Source organism: Balaenoptera physalus, assembly GCF_965194825.1.
Source record: "Balaenoptera physalus genome assembly, chromosome: 6".
Classification (NCBI taxonomy): Eukaryota; Metazoa; Chordata; class Mammalia; order Artiodactyla; family Balaenopteridae; genus Balaenoptera; species Balaenoptera physalus.
This window is the reverse complement of record NC_138885.1, coordinates 48,126,006-48,148,992: the sequence shown is the minus strand read 5'-3', so window position 1 is coordinate 48,148,992 and position 22,987 is coordinate 48,126,006. Positions and strand designations below refer to the sequence as shown.

Genomic DNA, 22,987 nt, shown 5'->3' with positions numbered 1-22,987 from the left:
TGCAGGTTGGGATTCTGGCTGTGTCTGTTTCGACTGCAAACAGACAAGAACATGCTGTTGCAGCCCGGGACTTTGCATTTGTGCAGCTGGCGGAGGTGCACAGTTTTGTAGTGGGCCCTGATCTCCTGTATTTACTTTAAAAAAAAAAAAAAAAAAGGCTTTCCCGGGTCCACATCAAAGGAAAGTCCTGAAGATGCTAGAAGTGAATGACTACAGCGGCTGAGGGAGCAGACGACTGTCAGTGGAGAAAGAGGCCCAAGGAGTGAGAAATATGAATGGCAAAATGTCTGAAAGAAACCTCAGACCCCAACCACAGCCTGCTCTGGCAAAGTGACCTCACGCTGGGCCCACCCAATGGACTTTTGCAGCAAAATGTAACAGCCATTTCTTTACTAACCGAGAGAGTTAATCTAAACAGCCAATGCTTGGAGAAGACTGAGGAATACCTTTCCTGCCACTGCCCCTTGTGACCATTAGGCCACTGGGCCATATAAAGACTCTGGAATAAGTAATGGGGTATTTCGTGACCTGCCCCTAACTTCTTATCCCACCTGTTCTTTTCCCACACCTCCCTTCTTTAAGACTGGAGAGGGCTTCCCTGGTGGCGCAGTGGTTGAGAATCTGCCTGCCAATGCAGGGGACACGGGTTCGAGTCCTGGTCTGGGAGGATCCCACATGCCACGGAGCAACTAAGCCCGTGCGCAACAACTACTGAGCCTGCGCGTCTGGAGCCTGTGCTCCGCAACAAGAGAGGCCGCGATAGTGAGAGGCCCGCGCCCCGTGATGAAGAGTGGCCCCCGCTCGCCGCAAATAGAGAAAGCCCTCACACAGAAACGAAGACCCAACACAGCCATAAATAAAAATAAATAAATAAATAAATAAAATTTAAAAAAAAAAAGACTGGAGATACAAGGTAAACAAAGACATCTATGTCCTAAACCCTGTAACCTGTGAATATTTACCTTAAATGTAAAAGGCACTTTGCAGATATGATTAAGTTAAGGATCTCGACATGGAGAGATTATCCTGGATTCTCTGGGTGGGCCCAATATAATCACGATGGTCATTAAAGGAAGGAGGCCAGAGGATGAGGGTCAGGGAAGGGGCCATGAGCCAAGGAATGTAAGCAACTTCTGGAAACTTGAAAGGGCAAGGAAATGGGTTCCCAGAAGAATACCACCTGTAGACTTATTTTATATACATATGACCAACAGAACTGTAAAATAATAAACTTGTGTTGTTTTAAGCCACTAAAGCTTGTGGCAATTTGTTACAGCAGTGGTAAGAAACGAATATACCTGGTTAATTCTTATTCATCTTAAACTCAGGCACCCTTTCTTATAGGATGCCTCCCCAGAAAGCTCAGACCCCATATCTGCCCTCCTTCCCACTCCTCCTCTTGGTCAGCTGTTTCTCCTCTTTGTAAAGGAGAAACCTACAGCCTGGCATTACCTTCATACAGCCTAGTAGGATAACTATAGAAATATTTGTCTCCTTAACTAGATTGGGATGGTCCTTTTTAAGGGTAGAATTCTTAAGGGTCATATTTATGTTCTTATTTCCAGTGTTTATCAATGTTTCTGACACACAGGGGCACTCAAATATTCATGATAATTTTTTCCAGTAAGTTAACATCACTCATCCCTTGATGATCAGCAGGATACCAGCCTTCACTTCTTTACTACATGATAAAGACACAGATGATAAAGAAGTAACTAGTTCATTACCAGGGCCTCATAAATCCTATGTAAATGGCTCCTTTCTCCTCTGAAAAGTCTCTCAAAATATTGTTTGCCCATTGTACACTGCTTCAAAGTAGTAACCATCCTTTCTATCACCAATGAAAAAGTTTATACGGTTTTCAGTCCTGAAGAGAAACCAAGTATTACGCTGGGTGAAGAAGAGAGAGAAAACAGAAGAGAAACAGCTAGAGATAAATTGATAAATTCTCAAAAAGTCACTGAGGTGAATTGTATCAGTATTTTCCAAAGATGACCACAGGAGTCCCTCCTACCTACATGTTCTTCTGCACTGTGACCCTCACACTCCACCGTCAAGAAGTAAAGTCATTGCTTTCCCCTTTGCATCTGGGTTGGCCTTAGTGACTCAGTTGAACCAACAGAATGCAGAAGTGACACTGATGACTTCAGAGACTAGTTCAGAAGACATGTTGTGATTTCTGTCTCTTTGAAGCTCTGCAGCTGCTCCTTCCTGGACACTCCCTCTCGGAAGCCAGCTGTCAGGCTACGAGAAGCTCCAGCCACATGGAGTCCTACGTGGAGGCACTCTGGTTAACAGGCTCCACTGAGCTCAGCCTTTAAGTCATCACAGCCCAGAAATTAGACACGTGAGTGAGGAAGCCTCCAAGTGAATCCCTGCCCCTAGTCAATCAGATCTTCCCTGATGAGACCCTAGATGCAACGGAGCAAAGACAGTCATCCATGCCATGCCCAGACTGACCTCCTGACACACTGAATCCGTAAGCCTAATAAAACTAAGTTTGGGGGCTTCCCTGGTGGCGCAGTGGTTGAGAATCTGCCTGCCAATGCAAGGGACACGGGTTCGAGTCCTGGTCTGGGAGGATCCCACATGCCGCGGAGCAACTGGGCCCGTGAGCCACAACTACTGAGCCTGCGCGTCTGGAGCCTGTGCTCCGCAACAAGAGAGGCCGCGATAGTGAGAGGCCCGTGCACCGCGATGAAGAGTGGCCCCTGCTCGCCGCAACTAGAGAAAGCCCTCGCACAGAAACAAAGACCCAGCACAGCCAAAAATAAATAAATAAATTTATTTTTAAAAAAACAAAAAAAAACTAAGTTTGGGGTAATTTATTATGAACAAGTAATAACTGCCACAGTGAATACACAGTCCAAAAGATAATCATGGTGACTTTGCTTCCCAATCCTAGGAAGATGGACTGACTGGAGAAGAGTCCAGGTGAATTAGATCAATCTAATTCTGGCCTGATAAGGTGAAATATGCACATGCTCTAGAACTGTCACTCCCAGAGGCTGAGATTTGAGAGAATACATTGCTTATAGTTCAATGAGAGACTGAAAAAACTAAGTACCCTGCCCTCTATGTTAAGAATTTTACCACTGAATGAGTTATCTGGATGGCTTGTGCTGGATTTATAATCCTACACCCTTCAAATATTTGAGAGGTTAGATTAGATGGGATTAAATTCTGAGGGATGCTGGAAGCACACCAAAATGTCTGCTCTCCTTCCTGCCCAATTTGACCCACTGTAAATAAAACTTGACAGGCCTCCTTAAATCAACGTAATAATGTGTAGCACAAGTGCTTTCAGATGCCCAGTAGCTAAACCACATCAGCTTACTTAGGAAGCCTTCTAGCAATACGTGAAAAAAACAATGGCTCCTGCCAAGAGTGCTGTGTACAAGAGAGCTGGTTGCCTTGAGTGACTCATTTCACAAGGCTCCGTCTATCTGTGCTGGAAGGTCGAAAGTGGGAAGGCATTGGGCCTTTAATAACCAAACTCAGGCCTCAGGCTTATTTGTTAAAGCCAGATGCTGTCATTTTGGAAGCAGATGAGAACACAGTTATAATCGATCTGGAATCCTGATGAATTCCAGGCGCACCTCCCAGCTGCCTGGGGGAGCTGGTAGCTCAAAGTCCCCAGAGGGTTTTATTACTAGTGTCACAGTGAGCTATTCTGTTGCAGAGTCTACACAGCCTCAGTACTTTTACCCCTTGATTTCAAGCATTTTTTTTTTTTTTTGCAGACTTTTGGGGACACTTTCTTAAAGGCAATTTCTCAGATATATCAAAGAATATAATAGAAAAAAGTAGGAAGACTAAGAAAAGGTGAAGAGAGTAAAGTCTAGGTAGGAGACCTCAAGGTTCTTAAGGGAAACTGGATTAAGTATAGTGTTCCTAACTCCAAAATGGGGCCAGTTGATCCTTAACCGGTAAGTATAGTTTTATGACCCAGCAGATTGCAAGCTATGGCCCATGTCATTTTTTTTTTTTTTCTACTTTATTTATTTATTTATTTATTATTTTTGGCTGTGTTGGGTCTTCGGTTCGTGCGAGGGCTTTCTCTAGTTGCGGCAAGCGGGGGCCACTCTTCATCGCGGTGCGGGGACCGCTCTTCATCGCAGTGCGCGGGCCTTTCACTATCGCGGCCCCTCCCGTTGCGGGGCACAGGCTCCAGACGCGCAGGCTCAGTAGTTGTGGCTCACGGGCCCAGTTGCTCCGCGGCATGTGGGATCTTCCCAGACCAGGGTTCGAACCCGTGTCCCCTGCATTAGCAGGCAGACTCTCAACCACTGCGCCACCAGGGAAGCCCAGCCCATGTCATTTGAGAGAGAAGAAAAAGCATGACCAGAACCCCAAATAGTGTTTATGGCGGCTAGGCTTCAAGGTCACAGCCTGAGAGTCCAGCCACATTTTAGGAATGCCTGCCCATTTTCTAGGCCTGTTTCTCCAGGCTTCTTGTCAGCTCTGTGCATTTCTTGACATCCTTCCAATCAACCCTTTCTTCTGTATGCTAGAGTCAGTTTCTGCTTCTTGCAAACAAGACCCTGAACTAATGCAAATACCAACAGAGCGATCTTTACTTCCAAACGTATTCTTTTTTTCTGTCTGGTAGACCAAATGCTCATAAATATATACTGCCAGGTAAGTAAGAAAGCATCAATTTAGGGAAGATGGTAATCTGTCCTTCCTTGTGGCTAAATTAGCCAATAAAGAAAAACAGATGGATGACTCCTTGTTCTCACCCTGGTCCTCAATTCAGGACCACAAATTTTCATGGGGAGATGTTTCAGCATCACAACTAGATATGCTAATTCCCTTTACTTTAAAAAAAACTTGTTTAAGGGAAAAGAATCCAAGGAGCATAATGGATGACTAAAGGTTTAGTCTTCAACTACTCACTACACTCAACATTTTAAGGCATGTTTCAAACCATGCTTGGTACAAGTTTACTATCTGAATTTATGTAATTAAAACTCATTTATCATCATATACATTGAGGTGATATATGTGCTTGCTCAGTGATGTCAGGCTTAGGCCCAAACCCCCAAAACCACCAAAAGCAAGGTCTTCGATTAATATCCTTCCCACCATCAGATACCATTAAATTGGAAGTGCTATTTTTCTAAAATATATACTACAGATGTTATAAGATACATGGCATAAGATGTCTTTGCAAAAACACAGAAAACCACACTGGTTGGGATTCTGAATATTAATTGAAATATGAGAAATTAATGTAATCATACATTAAAATCTATCAAAAGCTAAATGATACTTTCTTTTAATCTAAATTTGAATTAATTAGTGGTCGTCAAATAGGACAGAATGGATTTGTTGGCTCAAGAAGTAGAGAGGAAAGAAATCGTGCCACATACTTAAGATGTGTGGTCTTTAAATATCCTTTTAGCATCTGGTGCCACACTGCAGCAGTATGCTTGGCTACACTCTAGCGGTGATACAAGCCCAAAGGGTCTGGCACTCTAATGCACATTATTTTATCTGCCAAAATAGATACTGATATCTGATATTGAAGCCCACCATCACCCTACACCAGTCCCCCCAGTGAAAACAGGGATAATCCCTTCGTCCTTCTTAAGGAGATGAACGGAATCCCACTTACTAAATGGGATAAAAGCATTAAAAACAACGTTCTTGAGGGCAAAGACTCTTCCTTGACCCTAATCCCTAGGATCCCCGTAGCTGGTATGGTGCTCTCTCGGCCATGGGCAGCTCAATGGGCATTTCTCACTGACCAAGACCCTATCTGCACAGGCATCTGAGACCGTAAGGACAACTTTTCCTAATCAGGAACAGCTGGCTCCCAAACCTCTCTAAACCCAAAAGATTCCACTGACATTTTGCTAAAATGAGTGAAGAATATACTCTTCACTATGATGTATACGGAAAAAAAAAAAAAAAAAAAAAAAACACATAAAGACAGGAGAAAAAGAGAAAAGGAAGAGATTCAAAAGATGCTAGCCTTTGTATGGCATTACATTAAAAAAAAAAAAAAGAAAAAAAAAAAAAAACCCAAGATCAATATACACTAACTTTTTTCACCCTCAGATTGAACAGATAAATAAGTGGATGTCTTTTGACCTACCCCTAAGAATGCAGTTTCTCAGGAGCGTGCGCCTGCCCTGGCCTCCGGCATATGGCTCTTAGAATACGCCTTTCCCTGGCCTGTCTACATGAGCGCCACAGCCTGAGGTCAGTGCAAGCCCAGAGCACCCACAGAACCAACTCCCACGCGACATGGTTTGTCTTCTCTGCGATGCGAGTGCCAGTCCAGGAGAAATCAGGACTTAAACACCCACCATCATTCACAAGAAATTACAGAAATGAGGGAGATTTTGGTTAAAGCTCTAAATTCAAAGTCAAGATTTAGTCCTCTTTACTATTAAGCCAGCTATTAGATCTAGCAGGATTACTTTTTTTTTTTCAACTAAGCCCTAAATGGCTAAACCATATACAATTCTGACACCAGATAGTTAAAACTCAATCCTGCAAGTACTTTTGTGCCTATTATGCATAAGAAAGGCACTCTACCTTATCTAAGAGAAAACAAATTTAACATTCATCTCATGATTTACTGGCTTTAGTGAACACTGATTCTATACAATTATAATTTTAGGACATAATTTGACCTGCAGTATAATCAGTTGCTTGTTATACTATGACTTTTATTACAACAAGGGTCACTGATAACTGTATGGTAAGTGCTTCCAGTGTGGAAAAGATTTGGCATGTGATATGTTCAAAATGTGATCTAATGATAAAGATGTGGGAGTTATATTAGCTTCACATGCTGTTTTACTTTCATTTTAGACCCATCCACCCACATATCTCCTTATTTATAAATATAAGTTTTATGTCCTGTAAATGATATATAAAAACATTCACAGACAAGCACTCATACATTCTTATCTCTAAAGACTCTATTTGTTTTGGAAGCCAGAACATGAATTTAAAGAATCACTACTATTCTTCATCATCTTCTTAGAACCCGAATATTTTTCACTACTAAGGCTGAATACATAAAAAGACAACATTTGGTTCTGTCCGTGGCTGGCATTAGCAAAATGGATAATATCAAAATCTAAAGGCAGTGACTGCAGGGGAAGGAGGCAATGCAAATAAAGGGGCAGGAGGACTGTTTCCCCTGTTGATTGAAGTATCTTTGAAGTTTGCCAGCCCACGTAAAGGATTATGGGTCGCTCACTAGTACATCCTTCAGCTGGGGTAGTGCATCCAGTTAAGGGGATAGGGCAGGGGGATGGGCTCCTAGGTCCTGTCTCAGGAGATTCACACACAGTGGGGACCAAACATCACTGGAAACAGAAGTTCAAGATCAGGAGCACCAAATCTTAATCCTGGCTCTGCTGCTTATCTGGCCATGGGACCATGAGCAAATAATGTATTTGAAATTTTATTCTTCTACAACATGGAGATATTAACATTTATCTGTAAGAACCAAATGATTTCATGTGTGTACCTGGCACAGCCCCTGGCACATAGGAGGTCTTCAATAAATACTAGCTGAGTTCTACTCCAGAGGTTCCCAGGAAAGATGAGAGGGAGGTTTGGAAGTCCCTCTGAGATCTAGATTTTAATCCAGTTTGGGTCTTAATCCAGAAGCATCTGGAATCAAATGGGATTGCCAGGGAAAGGCATAACTTGGCTGATGCTATTGTAACCTGGGGCTCCACGTGCCTTCAATTACTTTGGTCATGTCCCACCTCAAAGTAGCCTCAGATGTTAGACACTTAACAGGGGAGCTAGCAGGCACCCTCCTTGGCTATGTAAGGCTGCACACCACCACCAAGAGAAACTGGCTATGAGTTCAGTTGTGATGCCTTGATATTTTGGTTCAGAATTCCTGGTGTCATATTATCTATGTGTAATTGTTTCTTCTTTTGTAGTCATTTAGTTTCCATTTCAATCATGCATGTCCATTGGTTTACTGTTTTCCTGTGACAAGATCACCTGATTAAGATTACAAACTGCTAAAATCAGTGTCTGTGGTTATTTGAGTGATTTCTCATAGCATCCAGCAAAGCAGTGATCACACATATGATTTGAGGAAAGTAACTATGATGAAAGCGTTCATAAAATTTACAAGGTGGATGCTCAAGTAACAATCATATGAAAACAACATACGTTTAACAAAACCAGTTTTCAGACTTGGCTGTTCTGTGTTCTCCAAAGGAAAATGAGTCCTGCAAATAGTTTTTAGCTCTTCTTGGAAATGAGACACCAAAAACAGCTTAATGCATCCATTTATTTAGACTAGGTTCATTACTTCTCCCTCAGTGACATCTTAGAAAATTAACTATTATACCCCTTAGGCCCTAAAATAAATAAAAAGGTAAATCATGGTGATGGATGTTAACTAGACTTACTGTGGGGATCATTTTGCAATATATACAAATATCAAATTACTATGCTGTACACCTGAAACTAATGTCATATGTCAATTCTATCTCAATAATAAAACACACACACATACACACACACACACAAAAGGCAAATCATTCTGTTCAAAGATGTCCAAATATGTTTGTGTGAGCATTCTTTTTAAAACTAGAATATCCTACCTCCTTAAAGTTGTCAAATGCTGATAAAATGATTTCATGCCCGCCTCTGACAAGACAAACGGCTGCCAACAGCTCTAAGACAAGAGCTTTTGTTCTGTCAAAACAAGAAGGAAAAAAAACACACATGAGTGAAAGCGAATGCACGATGAGTCCGCTGTTCCTTCCAAGATGAATATGATAATATTTGTCCATGTATTTTTTTAAACTTTTACGAATTAAGGCATAGTTATATTAAAGCACATACATTTTAAAACCTTTACGAACTTCTATACATGTGGCTTATCTAGGGTAGCAAGTTTGGAAGGCATGTTTCCTATTCCCAAGATTACAAATTACTCACAAATGAAAATTAATTATGGGAAGATTAAGTCTTTTAGTCCTATCATCAAGTGACTCAGTGTAATGTGGTTGAAAAAGTATTTTTAATGAGCTAAAGACAACAGGAAACATGAGAATATTCAGTAAAACCACCCATTGGTTAAACACTTTCTCTGGTTCTAGAGTCAGGATAAAACATTTGCTGAAAAAGTTCAAAATCAACGGAAATCAACACCTTACACTGCAAATCTGCTAATCTGCAATGGCTCCATAAAAATCCCCACAATAATGCAAGCTTCCATCACTTCTTCTTCCCACACAGGAGATCTGAAAGGAGATGGCTTACAGCTGTGCTAATACAAGAATATTTTCTCTGACTCAAGAAAATAAAACTCCGTCTGAAATATTTTTAGAAGGAAAACCTTAGAGATACAATCTAAGTTTTCAAATACAATGTCAAGGACAGCATTGTTACTTCAGAGTACGATTACTTCAGTATTTCATCTTTTTTCTGGAATAAAAGCTATTGCCAATCTCTAAACAAAGATCATTCTGATAATCCACAATATCAATTGTCTTAAGAAAAATGAATAATGACTTCCCTCAGTGGAAGACAGTGACAAAGAAGCATGACTACTTGGGATTCTAGTAAACTAAGGAAGCAATCAGAAAGCTGCAAAAGCATTAATCAGGGGAAGTATGAATAATAAAATCCAACATTTAAATAGGATTTAGGGTTTGCATTGCAAGGATCTAATTTATAATCATATTTGTCAACTGAATTAACAGTTTTCACATATGCAGTTTTATCAGAGAGGTCTGGTAAAAGGGAGTAACAGTGTGAAATGCAGAAATGCACTAGAATGGAAAATGCATTACACTAACTAAAATAAATTGACGAAAACAGGCTTCTAGAGGTAATCTGTGAAATGAATAATATATGGCACTTGCCTTTATAGGAAAGTGAATATGAAAAGAAATCTGCGAGCAGTTATTTTTGTTTTGTTTGTGTTTGTTTTTTTTGGTTTGGCAATAAAAGCTACACGTGTAAAGGCTGCAAATGAAGTGTAGACAAGCGGTAGTAGTTTTAGTTAGCTTTCAGCAAAAAGTGGTGTGGCTAAGTCTGTATCAAGACTCTCCTGGCCCCAGTCCTGACAACCTGGAAGCTTCATGCTCTAAATTTGCAAGGATGCTGAGAACCAGGCCTCAAGAGGAATGAAAGCTTGAAGACAGGGCCAGAGTTGTCACCAGCTGTAAAACTGTAACATAGCTGAAAAGAAAATTCTACTTAGCCAGGGAGTCTATCGACAATCTTAATTTAAAAAGTCGTGCTTGAAAGTTTCTAAACTCTAATTTGATTGTCGATGAGCTCTCTGGTGTCCCTAGTTCGATTCAGATTTGTACATTACAAAGCCAGCTTACCTTGGATTCTTGTTGTTCAAGCTTAGTGCAATCTCGTTGACAGCATGTGGATGAGACATGACCATGTTGAAACCGTACTGAAATGGATGTGGAAAAAACAAAGCATTAGGAGTTAATTGAGAGGACTGTCAATGTTGATTAAAAAACAAAAACCTGAAGTTTCTACCTAATGTGATTTTATACCATCATAAATGCACTTATGTCTCTAGCACATCAGTGTCTGCACATATTTCTCTATGAAAAATTTCAGGAATGATGTTATTATCAAGGTACCATATTCCTGTTCTCCATGAATAAACTATATGTGTCTCTTCATTAAAATGATGAAAAGCCTCCAGGCCAGTGATTCTCAATCCTGACCGCTTGGCAAAATCACCTGGAAAAGTCAACAAAACAAAACACCAATTCTCCAGGACCCACTTCAGGTCAATTTATTCTGAATCTCAAGGATGGAGCCCTGGCATCTGAATTTTTTAAGCAGCTTCACTGTGCAGCCGGGGTTGACAACCACCACCTCTGGTCCCTTCTCTTGGCAATGGTTATCGAGACCAAAAGCCTAGGAAAACTTTCCTTGCTCTGAGGCGTGGTACCTCATCCTTCTATAAAATGAAGCAAGTTCAATAACGGGATCAAGCATCATTCTTGATTCTGCCGAATTGAGGAATTATTCCTTCTCCTCCAAACTCACTCTCAGCTCATGACCTTATTTCCAATTACACCGAGAAAACATAAGCAATCAGAAAAAAAACTTCCAAAAGCTCCCACCACCATGTCAATCCACCCACACAGATCTGGGTCTTCCCTCCTCACTTCTTCCTAAAGATGAACTCTCCATGCTCCTATCTAAGGCCATTCCCCCCACTTGAGTTCTTGATCCCATTCCCTCCAACCTACTCAAGAACAGTATATGCTCCAGCGATTCTCCCATTCCCCCATCATTATTTTTCCCTCTCTGATTCACTACCATTAGCATAAAAACATGATGCAAATTCTCCTTTCTTAAACAACAAAAACAAAATCTCTCTTGACCCAACAACCAGTGTCCAGCCACTCTCTCATTTTTCTGCTGTTCTTTTACAGCAAAACTCCAACCACTCGTGGTCTCCAATTCCTCTCCTCCCGTTCTCTCTTGACACCACTTCCATCATGGATTTCATCCCCAACACTACAATGAAACTGTACCGGCAATGATGGGCACTTTGCCGGAGCCCATGGCCAACTCTCTGCATCTTGCCTGACTTGGCAGCAGCACCGGACACAGCTGACCACTCTCTGCTCCATGAAATACTTCCTGTGCTTGGCTCCTACTTCCTGGCTGCTTCTCAGTCTCTCTAGCTAGTTTTTCCTCATCTCTCTGACATTAAACAGAGTGCCCCAGGGTTATTTGGGACCTCTCTGCTTCTCTGTCTATCCCCGCTGATCTCCTTCACTCCCCTGGGTTTATATACCATCTACTGACTCTCAAACTTTTATCTCCAGCCCAGACTTCCAGACCTTGAACTCCTGACTGGCATATCTGACCACCTATTTAAGATCTCTATTTGGATATCTATGGACACCTCAAAGTTAACATCCCCCAAACTGAACTCCTAATCAGGTCTCCCAAATCTGCTCACCCTGCAGCCTTCCCCATCTTAGTAGACGGCAACTCCATCTTAGAGGCGCCCAGGACAAACACTTTGGAGCTGTCCTCTATTCCTCACCACACATACACTGCTACTGTCCTTACCACCGAAACGAAACCAGAATCTGGCCACCTCTCATCACCTCTACTTCTATTCTCCTGGTCCATACCACCATCAACACTCACCTAAATTAATGCAACAGCCTCCTAAAAGGTCTACTTCCTTTTGTCTTTGCCCCCCAGGGTGATTCCTAACGCAGAAGTCAGAGGGATCATGTTATATTCAAGTGTCAGATTAAGTCACACTTTTCCTCAGAACCTTCAATAGCTTTCTAATCATAGCAAAGCCAATGTCCCTTCATTGGCTTATAAAGCCCTGCATAATCAGGACCCCCTTGTAACTTCAGATCTCATCTTCTACTTCTCTCCCTCTTATTCATTCTGATCCAGCCAACCTGACCTCCTTTCTGTGCCTTCAGCACATCAGACCTATTCCTGCCTCAGGGCCTTTGCACTTGCCCTTCTCTCTGCCTATAATTTTCTTTCCTAAATATTCCTTACCTTGTTCCCTCATTCTAGTTGTTACATAAATGTTATCTTCTCCATGACACTTTTCTTGCTAGCCTATTTAAAACTGAACTCACATTTCCCGCACTTATTCTTATTTCTTGATTATTTTTTCTATAGAACTAAGTAGTAGTTCTCTGGAGGCAGTCTTCCTGGGTTCAAATCTGAGTCCACCATTTATTAGCTATGTGATCCTGGGCTTAACTGATCCTTAACGTTTCTGTATTTCAGTTTCCTCATCAGTAAAATGGCGAGGGTAATATTACCAATCTCACAGGACTGTTATGAGGCTCAAAGTAAGTTAATAGGTTTAAAGGTACTAGACTGTAGGAAGCACTATTTAAGTGTCAGCTTTTATTTCATTTCATCACTATTATTATCTGGAATGCTATATAGTTTACCAATTTAATTGTTTACCATCTGTCTCCCCTCAATAGAGAGTAAGTTCCCTTGGGCACTTACTTGATGCTGTATTCCCTGTGCCTAGAACAGGGTCTGTCTGGCAATGTTCAAAAAATATTAATTGATTGAAAGAATAAATGCATGTTTCCCTTCTTAAATTCAGTTTGGCATGCTTATGTTGGGTTTGAACTCTAATACTGACCTATGCATTTACCAGCCATTTCTACTTGGACCCATCTATAGGATCCGTTTCAATGGAAATCAAACCCTATTTTCTGATGTGAACATTGTTTGTCTAATTCTCAGCCCTGGTTTGCTTTTACAACTATACTTTTGTCCCTGTCAGCTCACCCTAGACACTCCAGGCTCTAACTCCCACTTTGTGGTTAGGATTAATCCCACACACTGTAGTTAGTTGCTCCTAGTGTTTTTCAGAGTGCGGATGACCTCTAAGCAGGACTCTGTACTTCTACCAAGAATCCTTCAAGTGTTTCTTATGAAGATCAGGAACCACAGGGTCCAACACACAGTAATTATAGCTCCTTGCCTCCTTGCATATAACCCTTTGAGAAGCAATGACCTGTCCAGTGTGAGAGTCTATCATTCCTAGGGTCCTAAAGCTGTTCCATTATTGCCCACAACCAGTGGCTTACGCTGTCTTTAATAGTCACAAACATTTACCAAGTAATCTAGACAAGCTTGCCATTACAAGAGGAAAATGTCTTCCCTTAAATACATTGTAAATTATAAATGCTAATTAAAATATAAGGGCGATGAATTATGAGCACTAGAATGACCTAGACCTTTCTTTTAAAACAGAATTTCATTAAATCCTGCTATTTACTTCAAACAGAAATAATACAAAGTCACCAAAGAGAACAAGATCTGAGCCTGATGAATTCAGATTTTTTTAAAGGATTATAAACAGAAACATACCTGATAATTCATGATGGCACGTAAACACATGATACAGACATGCACGTCATCTTTCTTACTCACTAATCTTGAATTTTTCAGGGTTCTTCTGCTTGGCAAAGTATTATATCTACAAATAAAAAGGGAAACTTCTATAAAGCTATAGATTACTTTCTTAGCATAAGGAGATGCACTTTAAAAATGGACACTGTTCTGTACTTGTACCTACAGCTAAATGCGGATTACAGGTCAAACCACCACTAACTAACCCATCACCACCAACCACCCCATCACCACAAAACTGTTTCTGTAGACTATGAGGCCTACACAGTCCTGTGTACTGGCTATCATCTTGTCAGGCAATATACCCACGGACAGTGAAACAACTCCACTCACTGCATATAATGAATCAGACTATACATGAGACTAACCAACAATCCAGGCTCTAATCAGCAGGCCAAGCCAGATTTGCAGAGGTGATTTGAGACAACAGGCATACAGATTGCATTTTTTAAACAAGTGAAGGGGTAGAGCTCAGCTAATAGGTAGACCTCCTATCATGTGACCCAATTTTAACAGCACCTTCCCATCACTGTTATCAGGAGTCCCTGCTTCAGAGTTTAAGCCTAGGCAAGGTTATACATTAGCAACTGCGATATCAGCCTGTGATACTGAACCTTAATAGTACGCAAAACCTAAATAGTATACAAATGCCTCCACAGCCTGATCCCTCACCCAAAGCCTGGTATGGCAGCTGAAACTGAGATGGAAATATGCTGACATTTCAAAGGGTTAGGATGTTTCAACATTAGGCTTCATTCTGGAGACCCTACATTGCTAAGCCTTAGTTCTCCTTTCTGTAGATTTATGAGAACCTGCAAGTCACAAAGCAGTGACAGTAAGTAAGATGGGGCAAGTAGAAAGATGATAATACTGAGGGCTTCGTTATGAGCTCTAAATGACTGCTTCAGAGGGGAAACAGATAAGTTTTCTCTGCAACTCCAAGTCTGAAATGAAAGCAAATTTCAAAAGTTGTCAACTACTTTCCCACGGAGTCAATGACAGAAATGTTCCACAAAAGAAGCTATAGGCCTTCCTTCTCCTTGAATTAAGCTAATTAAACATTTTTAAAGAAGGCGTAATTAATATTAACTGCTTTCAAAAGTCACACAGGTGCAGGCTAAGATTTGAAAACTGAATTGACAGGTCTCCAACTGTTCAGCTGAGCAGCTCTTTTACATTTTCTATTCAAAAACCATCAAACAGAAGAAAGATGATTCTTTCACAGAAGCCTACTAATACGCCAAATACATTTTTGAAAAGCACCTTGGTAAGTCACTGGCCTCAATATACCTGACTGTGCAAAACCTGGTTTGCTCACATGACTTTTAAAGAAGAATGCTTTGCTTGAGGACTCCTGCTTTACTCACACTGGAAAATAACAATTCAGCAATGGAAGGCGGCCTAATTCAGTTTTGAGTGCAAAACAAAGTTAAGGAAACACATGCAGATTTGGGTGTTATAAGCCCAATTTCAACATCTAAAATACAACTTTAAAAGGTGTCACTCTGCCATAACCCTAGCCCGAGCATGACGGCTAACACACCCGACAGAAGTCTCACAGGAACCGGTGCCCCCTCAAACAACTACATGACCTGTCTGACCCAAGAATCCCTGGTCTGCTTAATCTACACCCAAAGGTCTCTCCCTTCCTCCGCCCTTCTTAATTTATTTTAACCTCAGGTTTGTAGTTCTTTAGTGGAATCACGTGTTGGCTATATAACAGCTGATAGTTCTCATTTCTAACAAAGCAATGGCTGCCAGCATAAAACAAAGTCATCTAAGATTAAGCTTGAAAAAAGAAAAGGTATTATCAAGGGAACCAATCATCCTTTGCTAAATTATATTTATGTGCAGCAGTGACTGCAGAAGATGGACTGGCCAAAGCAAACTATTCTTTAAAGAAGATGGGACAGGTCATCACACAGGCACATACTTCTGCATCACCTCCAAATAAAGTTTAAAGATTCCAGCAAGTAGACCAAATGTACACATTTAATGATGCTTCCTAAGAGGTGTAAAGTAACATAGCAGGTTCCTTCCTTTTACTTATTAACCCACAACTTCAGCTATATTGAAATAAGACTCTTCCTAAGAAGACAAAATTTCTTTGTCATTACTAACATTCTTTGCAGAAACCACTAAAAATTGATTCTAATATCCTACTTACTAAACAGTAACACAAAAGGCTTGTATTTGTTTTAATACGTGGTTAATCTCAAATCGATTTTCTGGATCAATATTTGAAATGCATTTAATATGAAAAAGCCCATGCATACTTATCAATATTAAAGGAGTTTAGAAAGTACACAATACATAAGATATCAATAAATAAAATGTGTATTTTATTTATTAATGATACTCTATACTTAAAAGAAACAGAGCTAAGCTTTTTTCTAAAGTGAATGATATTTAATATAAGATTAATTTTCCTCTAATTTTTGGAGAATACAATATACAAAATACAATATTTTTTATACAAAAATACAGTGAGCATTAAAGGCAACATTTGAACTTGTATTTAAAATCATAGCATTACAGTAAATTTTAAAACACCACCATAACCAGTAACAACAAACAACCATAGCATTGACAGCTGAAGGAGACCTGTGATATCATTTACATCAACCTTTCCTGATACAGATGAGAAAACTGATGCCCAAAGATGTTACATCTGCAGAGCAAGTATTGAATAGAAGTAAGAGAGGAGACCAGACCCCCGAGTCTCCTCACTGGGATTCAGAGCAGTCATTTTCTACAAGTTGCTTCACAACTTGACTCATCAGCAATCTATCAGGTGATCATGTGAAAAAGCTACCACCTACAGCCGTATGTGCTGATGAGTTCCTTGTCAAATGTTTGTATCATATTATCCCAACAGCGTTTTCTGCCTCTGTCCTACATAGGTATCTTTCCCCCACCCCTCCAATAATTATTTCACTTCACAGGATTATGGCTTAGTTGGTTAAGAACAGCAGCATCTGAGCAACTTCTTCAGAACACAGTGGCTGATCCACTCGCTGAGCAAAATTTTCTTTTTAAATCTTTATCCTAAATCACTTATTGGGCAAGTGAGGATGTTTTGTAACTTAACAGGAAATTTTGCTCTTATATTTTGGAATTCTCATCTAAAGAATTTTCCCTAATTAAGAAAATGCACTCCTAATTAATTCACAACTCTTTGGCAAACACAAAGTATTTGCAAACAACTTAACTGAGGATCACCTTAAATCTCCAAGGCTAAACTTTAGGGACTGTGTCATGGGTTAGCACGTACATTAATCTACTCTTCAGCATGAACATTTTGTGGAATTTGACAATTTACGTAATTAAATATTTGGTTTATTTGCTTTAGTTGTCATCTGAGTAATTTATTACCTTTTTTCTTTTTGGACATGTTTTAAATTCAGCTCCACTGCACAATGTTGATACTATCCAAAGAACACATCCCCACAGCGCTGGTTTTAAGAGATCCCCCAACTTGACTAACAGAATTAGGACTAACAATTTACTACATATCCACTTTCCACAAGGACACCTGGACGAGGTAAGCAATCTATAAGAACTGGCCTCTGGTGCTCTCTACCAACCACAGGAAATCAAACCAAACCTAGTGTTTAAGGTCCAAAGTTGGTTTTACCAAGCATCTACTGTGCATGCTAAACTCTATTAAGTGCTAAGGGAAAATGAAAGATGAAGATGTTGCTTCTGCCACCATCTAGTTTAGGAAGCAAGAGGTTATATCGATAGCCCCTGTATTAAGATGTTCTCTGTCCACACCCAGCCCACCCCTTCTGATGCATGTACATTCTAACGTGTAAAATGAATTCAGTAACAGTACACATACCTGCACAGCACAATATGGTGGAGTGATAACAGTCACACCTCAAACGAGAACACTTTTTTGCAAAGCAAGATACTTAAAATCCTCATATAACCTTTTCTCAATCAAGCCATATTTGACTGAGTTAATAAGACAGACCTACTCTTAGTAACTGTCTTTAGGCACATGAAAGTTGTTTTTAAATGAGGCTCTAATTCAAGAAGTAAGTATAAAAGGAAAGGACAAAATTGTGGGATAAGTATCAGAAAGGTGACATACAATGAACATAATTGAACATGAAATATTACTAACGCAGATTTAAAACACACCATCTCATGAGTCTTCGAACAGTGGAATTACAAGACACTTCCATTCATTATTTTTACCTATATTTAAAATTTTCTACAATGAATGTATATTACTTTCCAAATAAAGAAAAAAAAAAGTTGCACAAAAAACAAACCCTTACAGATGGTCTAGGTTTACAGTCATCTAAAGACAGAAAGCTAACTAGATCGTATGATGATAATGCTTTTCCCACTTTAGTTACCCCACAGAAGAATGTTTCCTAGAGGCCTCTTAAGGACAGAGCTGGTCCTTAAGTGGAAAGCCAAGCTGAGGGTTTCTCTGAAGAGCCCAAATTCCACCACAACACAGGCAGCAAAAGAACCAAGTATCATCAGAACAACTTTTAAGCTTTTTTAAGCTTTTAAAATCCTATTCCCTGGGGCTGCACACATCCACCTGGATGCCAATTGACCTGAATACAATGATTAACAGTTCCCAGAGAAAACAGATGAGGTTAACTGATTAGCGCCACAAACCTCTACCAAGTGTATGAGTCACACTGACTCACTTAGGCAGGGCTGGGATTTCACAGCAATGACCCGTCATCAATTAAAAATGCAAGCAGCTCAGATGAGATGAGTCATCAGAGCCAAACACTGTGTGTACCAGGTGCTGCTGCATGGTCATGTTGACACAGGTACATACGATGCAGTGCATCATCTTTAAAAGCGTAGATAAGGCCGCATCCGGTTCTATGCCACAGCCCTGTAGGCTAAGCTACCTTCACCTTTCACAAGCACTGATCATCCCGCTTTGGCTATTTGAATCAACTTTCCACAAAGACCTGAGCTTTACAGGGATTACATCAGCGACTCAGTAGAAGATGTGGGTGCTTCTGTGGAAAACGAATACCCTTGGCGTGTGTCCCATTACAGAATTGCATACAGTGAAACCAAGTACTATGATGGTTTCTTCCTGAAGTTATTTGGAGACAACCAAAACAGAGCCAACAGGACAGTTGGAGACTGCCCCCAGTTCACTGTGATATATTCAAAAGGCCCCAGTGGGAGGCAGCACTAGTTGCCCTGTGGTCTCCTACGGATGACTGAGGCAGATAAGCTCTGGTCCTGCCCTATCGAATATGTCTTGAGTGATCCTAGATGTTGTCAGCAGTTAATGGGGTATTTTCCCTCAGCTAAGACTTGAAATTGGCTTCTTCACTAGCAGTTCTCAGATCTCAGGGTACATCACAGCTTAATGTAGAAGGAGGAAGAAGAGGGGCTTAGAAAGACCTTCAAGTCCATTCTGCCCCCTCTCCACTGCCTACCACACTGATGATTTGCACTGTGATTACGGAACTATTGGTTTTTGAGGCTACTGTGGATCTGGAGAGGAAAAACAGCACAAGTTAAAGTCTCACAAAGCTAGCTGTTCTGAGATTCAGTTGTTTTTCCTAAATAGATGCTCCCCAGATTGTTACAAGACTTTAATCTCTAGAGTTCTGAAAATGTTGATTCTCGCATGTTTTGCCAGTTTTCTCACTGCTTTCATGGATCCTGTACTCCACCATTTTCACTGACATCCCATAACAGACACTTAGAGATCCTGAGTAACATATTCGTTCTGAATACACGTAACAATTCCTTCAAGTTAAAGGGAACAGTCAGACAAGGTGCTGCAACAATTATGTTTCTCTGGTGATGGGGAGCGGTTCCCCAAGACGTCAGGATCAGAGAACTACCTCAGATTCCAAATGGAAAAACAAGGGAATGATATTTACAGAGAGGTTGTGGCCCAACGCCTGGACAACGGGATGGGGGCATTAAATTCTGTCTGAGAACCTTTCCTCCGCCAGATGGGCAAGCAGAGTTTTGAGGCTCTGGATCTGTGGACACAAAAGAGGGGTTTCCCAGAGGCAGAAAACAGCCCTGAGTCTAACTTCTGGTGCTCCTGCCATTTGTAGGAAAAGTAATAGGGAAGGGAAATTTAGGGCTGTCTTTCTGAGGTCTCAAGGGTTTTAAGGAAATCCTGTTTTTTGAGAGGTCATTTTGACAGAAACACCACCAAATTTCTCAGGCCCCCTTCTCCATCGACTGTGAGAACTGCCTGCTATCTTGTCACTGAATGAAAACTAAACGTTGCCCTCATAATTCAAAGATAAGACACTATCTTGGAAGAGCTGCCAGGTAGAATTCACCAAGTTCTATGAATGTGGAAACAAACAGATGCCAACATTGACTTCAGACCAAAACCAGAGAGAAATGACTCTAACCACTTGTATTAATTTTATGCACCAGTGGTTATAAGTTACATGAAATAATAATAAATGAAGTTATCGTCAATGCTAGTAGGAGTAAGAGGCACAAAAAACTAAGCAATTGTTGCAAATATCTTTTAAGAAACCTATACAATGTGTCCTGTTTAGTACTATAGTGACAACTGCGCTATCTGCCCAGGAGCCTGTAGTGAGCACCTCGACCTGCACAGCACCGGCAGCAGGTGCTATGCAGAAAAAAAAATTATCTCTGTTTTGAAAACCTGTCAGAATGACTGTTCAGTGAGATCCAACCAGTTGACTTCTTCTAAGAAATGTCAAGGCAAGTAAAACCTGAATTTTGGACTCCAGAAGGCAAAAAAAATAGCAAGGTCTGCAAAGGAAACCTGGGGAAGTAGCTCTCTTGGATCTGCTTGACCACAGATTAAATACACAGGAATTTCTCTTGCCAGGTACATATTCATAGCCTGAATTACATACAATGTTCATTGGAGTTCTGGTTAGAGCCATGTTTTGCTATGCTTAAACCACCATTCATTGTAAGAGGATCTAAAAGAAAGCTATAGTAATTCTGAACTAGTTCCTTAGGTTTAGGAATGTTAACAGACAAGTGGGACTACACAAAATGAAAAAGCTTCTGCACAGTAAAGGAGACAGAATGAAAAGGTAACCTATGGAATGGGAGAAAATATTTGCAAACCAAATACCTGATAAGGGCTTAATATCCAGAATATACAAGAAACTCCCACAAATCAATAGCAAAAACAAACAAAAATTATCTAATTAATGAATGGCAAAGGACTTGAACAGACATTTCTCCAGAGAATACATACAAATGGCCAACAGGTATATTAAAAATGCTCACTAATCATCAGGGAAACGCAAATCAAAACCACAATGAGACAGCACCTCATACCTGTCAGATGGCCATTATCAAAAAAGACAAGAAAAACAAGTGTCGACAAGAATGTGTATAAATTAGAACTCATGTACACTGTTGGTGGGAATGCAGGTTGTACAACCACTATGGAAAACAGTATGGAGGTTCCTCAAACAAAAGTAGAACTTCTATATGTAATGATCCAGCAATCCCACTTCTGGGTATTTATCTAAAAGAACTGAGACCAGAATCTAGAAGAGGTATCTGCACTCACCTATTCCTTGTAGCATTATTCACAAAAGTCAAGATGTAGAAACAACCTAAATGTCCATCAACAGATGAATGGATAAATATGGATAAAATATGGTTTAAAAAAATAGCAATGATGTGGTGTGATAGGAGTTTTAGCTGATGCTATGGTAGTAATCATTGCAATGTACAAATAAATCAACACACTGTACAACTTAAACTTACACGATGTTATACAACAATTATATCTCAATAAAAAATTAAACTAACTTACATATTCACATACACACACAATATTAAAGTCATGAAAAAGAAAGGGTTGCGAATTCCCTGGTGGTCCAGTGGTTAGGACTCAGCGCTTTCACTGCCGTGGCCTGGGTTCAATCCCTGGTCGGGGAACTAAGAAAGGGTAAGGAACTGTTCCAAGTTAAAGGACGCTACACAGACACAACTAAGCACAATAAATGATCCTTGTGTTAGATTCTGGACAGAATTTGAAAAAAAGGTTATGAAATAGACTGGGATAATTGATGAAACTAAACAAACTGAACTAAAAATTGTGTCAATATGTAAAAGTTCTGATTTTAATAATTATACCATGGTTATTTAAGAGCATGTTATAACTAAAATTTTAATTAAAATAATAATTTTAGTGTAGGTATATGTGTTCTTAGGGTACCTACACTAAAATAATTAGGTATAAAAGGGCATGATTCTGTAACTTATTCTCAAATGGTTAAAAGGTGTGTATGTTTACAAAGCAAATGTGCAAATGGTAGAGTAAATTTAGGTACAAAATGTTAAAACAATTGTTGAATCTGCGTAAAGAGCATAAGGGGGATCATTGTACTATTGTTGCTTTTTTTTAAAGTTTTCAATGATATCAAAATTTAAAGTTACAAAAAGAAAAAGAAGAAACTGTGGTAAATACATACACTGGAATATTATTCAGCCTTCAATTAAAGGAAATCCTGCAATAGGTAATAACACAGCTGAACCTTGAGGACATTACTCTATGTGAAATAAGCCAATCACAGAAGGACAAATGCTGCATTATTCTATTTATATGAGATATCTGAAATAGTCAAACTCACTGAAGCAGAGAGTAGAATGGTGGTTGCCAGGGGCTTAAGAGAGGGCAAAATGGGGAGTTATAGGTATAAAGTTGCAGTTATGCAAGGTAAGTAAGTTCTAGAGATCTGCTGTATAACATCTTGCCTATAGTTGACAACAATGTATTATACACTTAAAAATTGTAAAGAGGGTAGATCTCATGGTAAGGGTTCTTACCACAACAAAATAATAAAAAATAAAAGCAGTATGCTTAAAAAGAATAACAATGGGTGATAACATAAGAATGAATGATAAATAACATGTCTATGATAATTCTGGGCGTACAGGAGAAAGACCTACTCCTGACGAAAAGCTAGATGTGATCAAATCCTGGATTTGTTTAGAGATCTACATCTGCAAAGCACCAAGCTCTTAGTCAACACCAAATGGAAGCCACTGTTCACCCAGTGATGCCTTAAAAAAAGTCTGATCAGCCATCTATTATCTTCACAAC

The 22,987-nt window shown here is 40.0% G+C and overlaps 1 protein-coding gene and 1 long non-coding RNA gene across 5 annotated transcripts in view; both read right to left on the bottom strand.

The window, feature by feature from the left end:
- Positions 1-22,987, bottom strand: part of FMNL2 (formin like 2) — a 307,756-nt gene that overhangs the window by 53,801 nt on the left and 230,968 nt on the right. For all 4 annotated transcript variants that reach the window (XM_082464960.1, XM_082464962.1, XM_082464959.1 and 1 more), the window contains exons 7-9: positions 13,867-13,975; positions 10,338-10,414; positions 8,598-8,691 (exon numbers count right to left, since the gene is read on the bottom strand). In XM_082464960.1, coding sequence (XP_082321086.1) covers positions 8,598-8,691; positions 10,338-10,414; positions 13,867-13,975 — 280 coding nt within the window. The remainder of the gene's footprint in view (positions 1-8,597; positions 8,692-10,337; positions 10,415-13,866; positions 13,976-22,987) is intronic.
- LOC309662469 lies at positions 895-3,975 on the bottom strand. Its single transcript, XR_014264714.1, has 2 exons — positions 2,801-3,975; positions 895-2,485 (listed from the first exon to the last, which is right to left on the bottom strand). It is a non-coding gene; the product is annotated as an uncharacterized lncRNA (long non-coding RNA).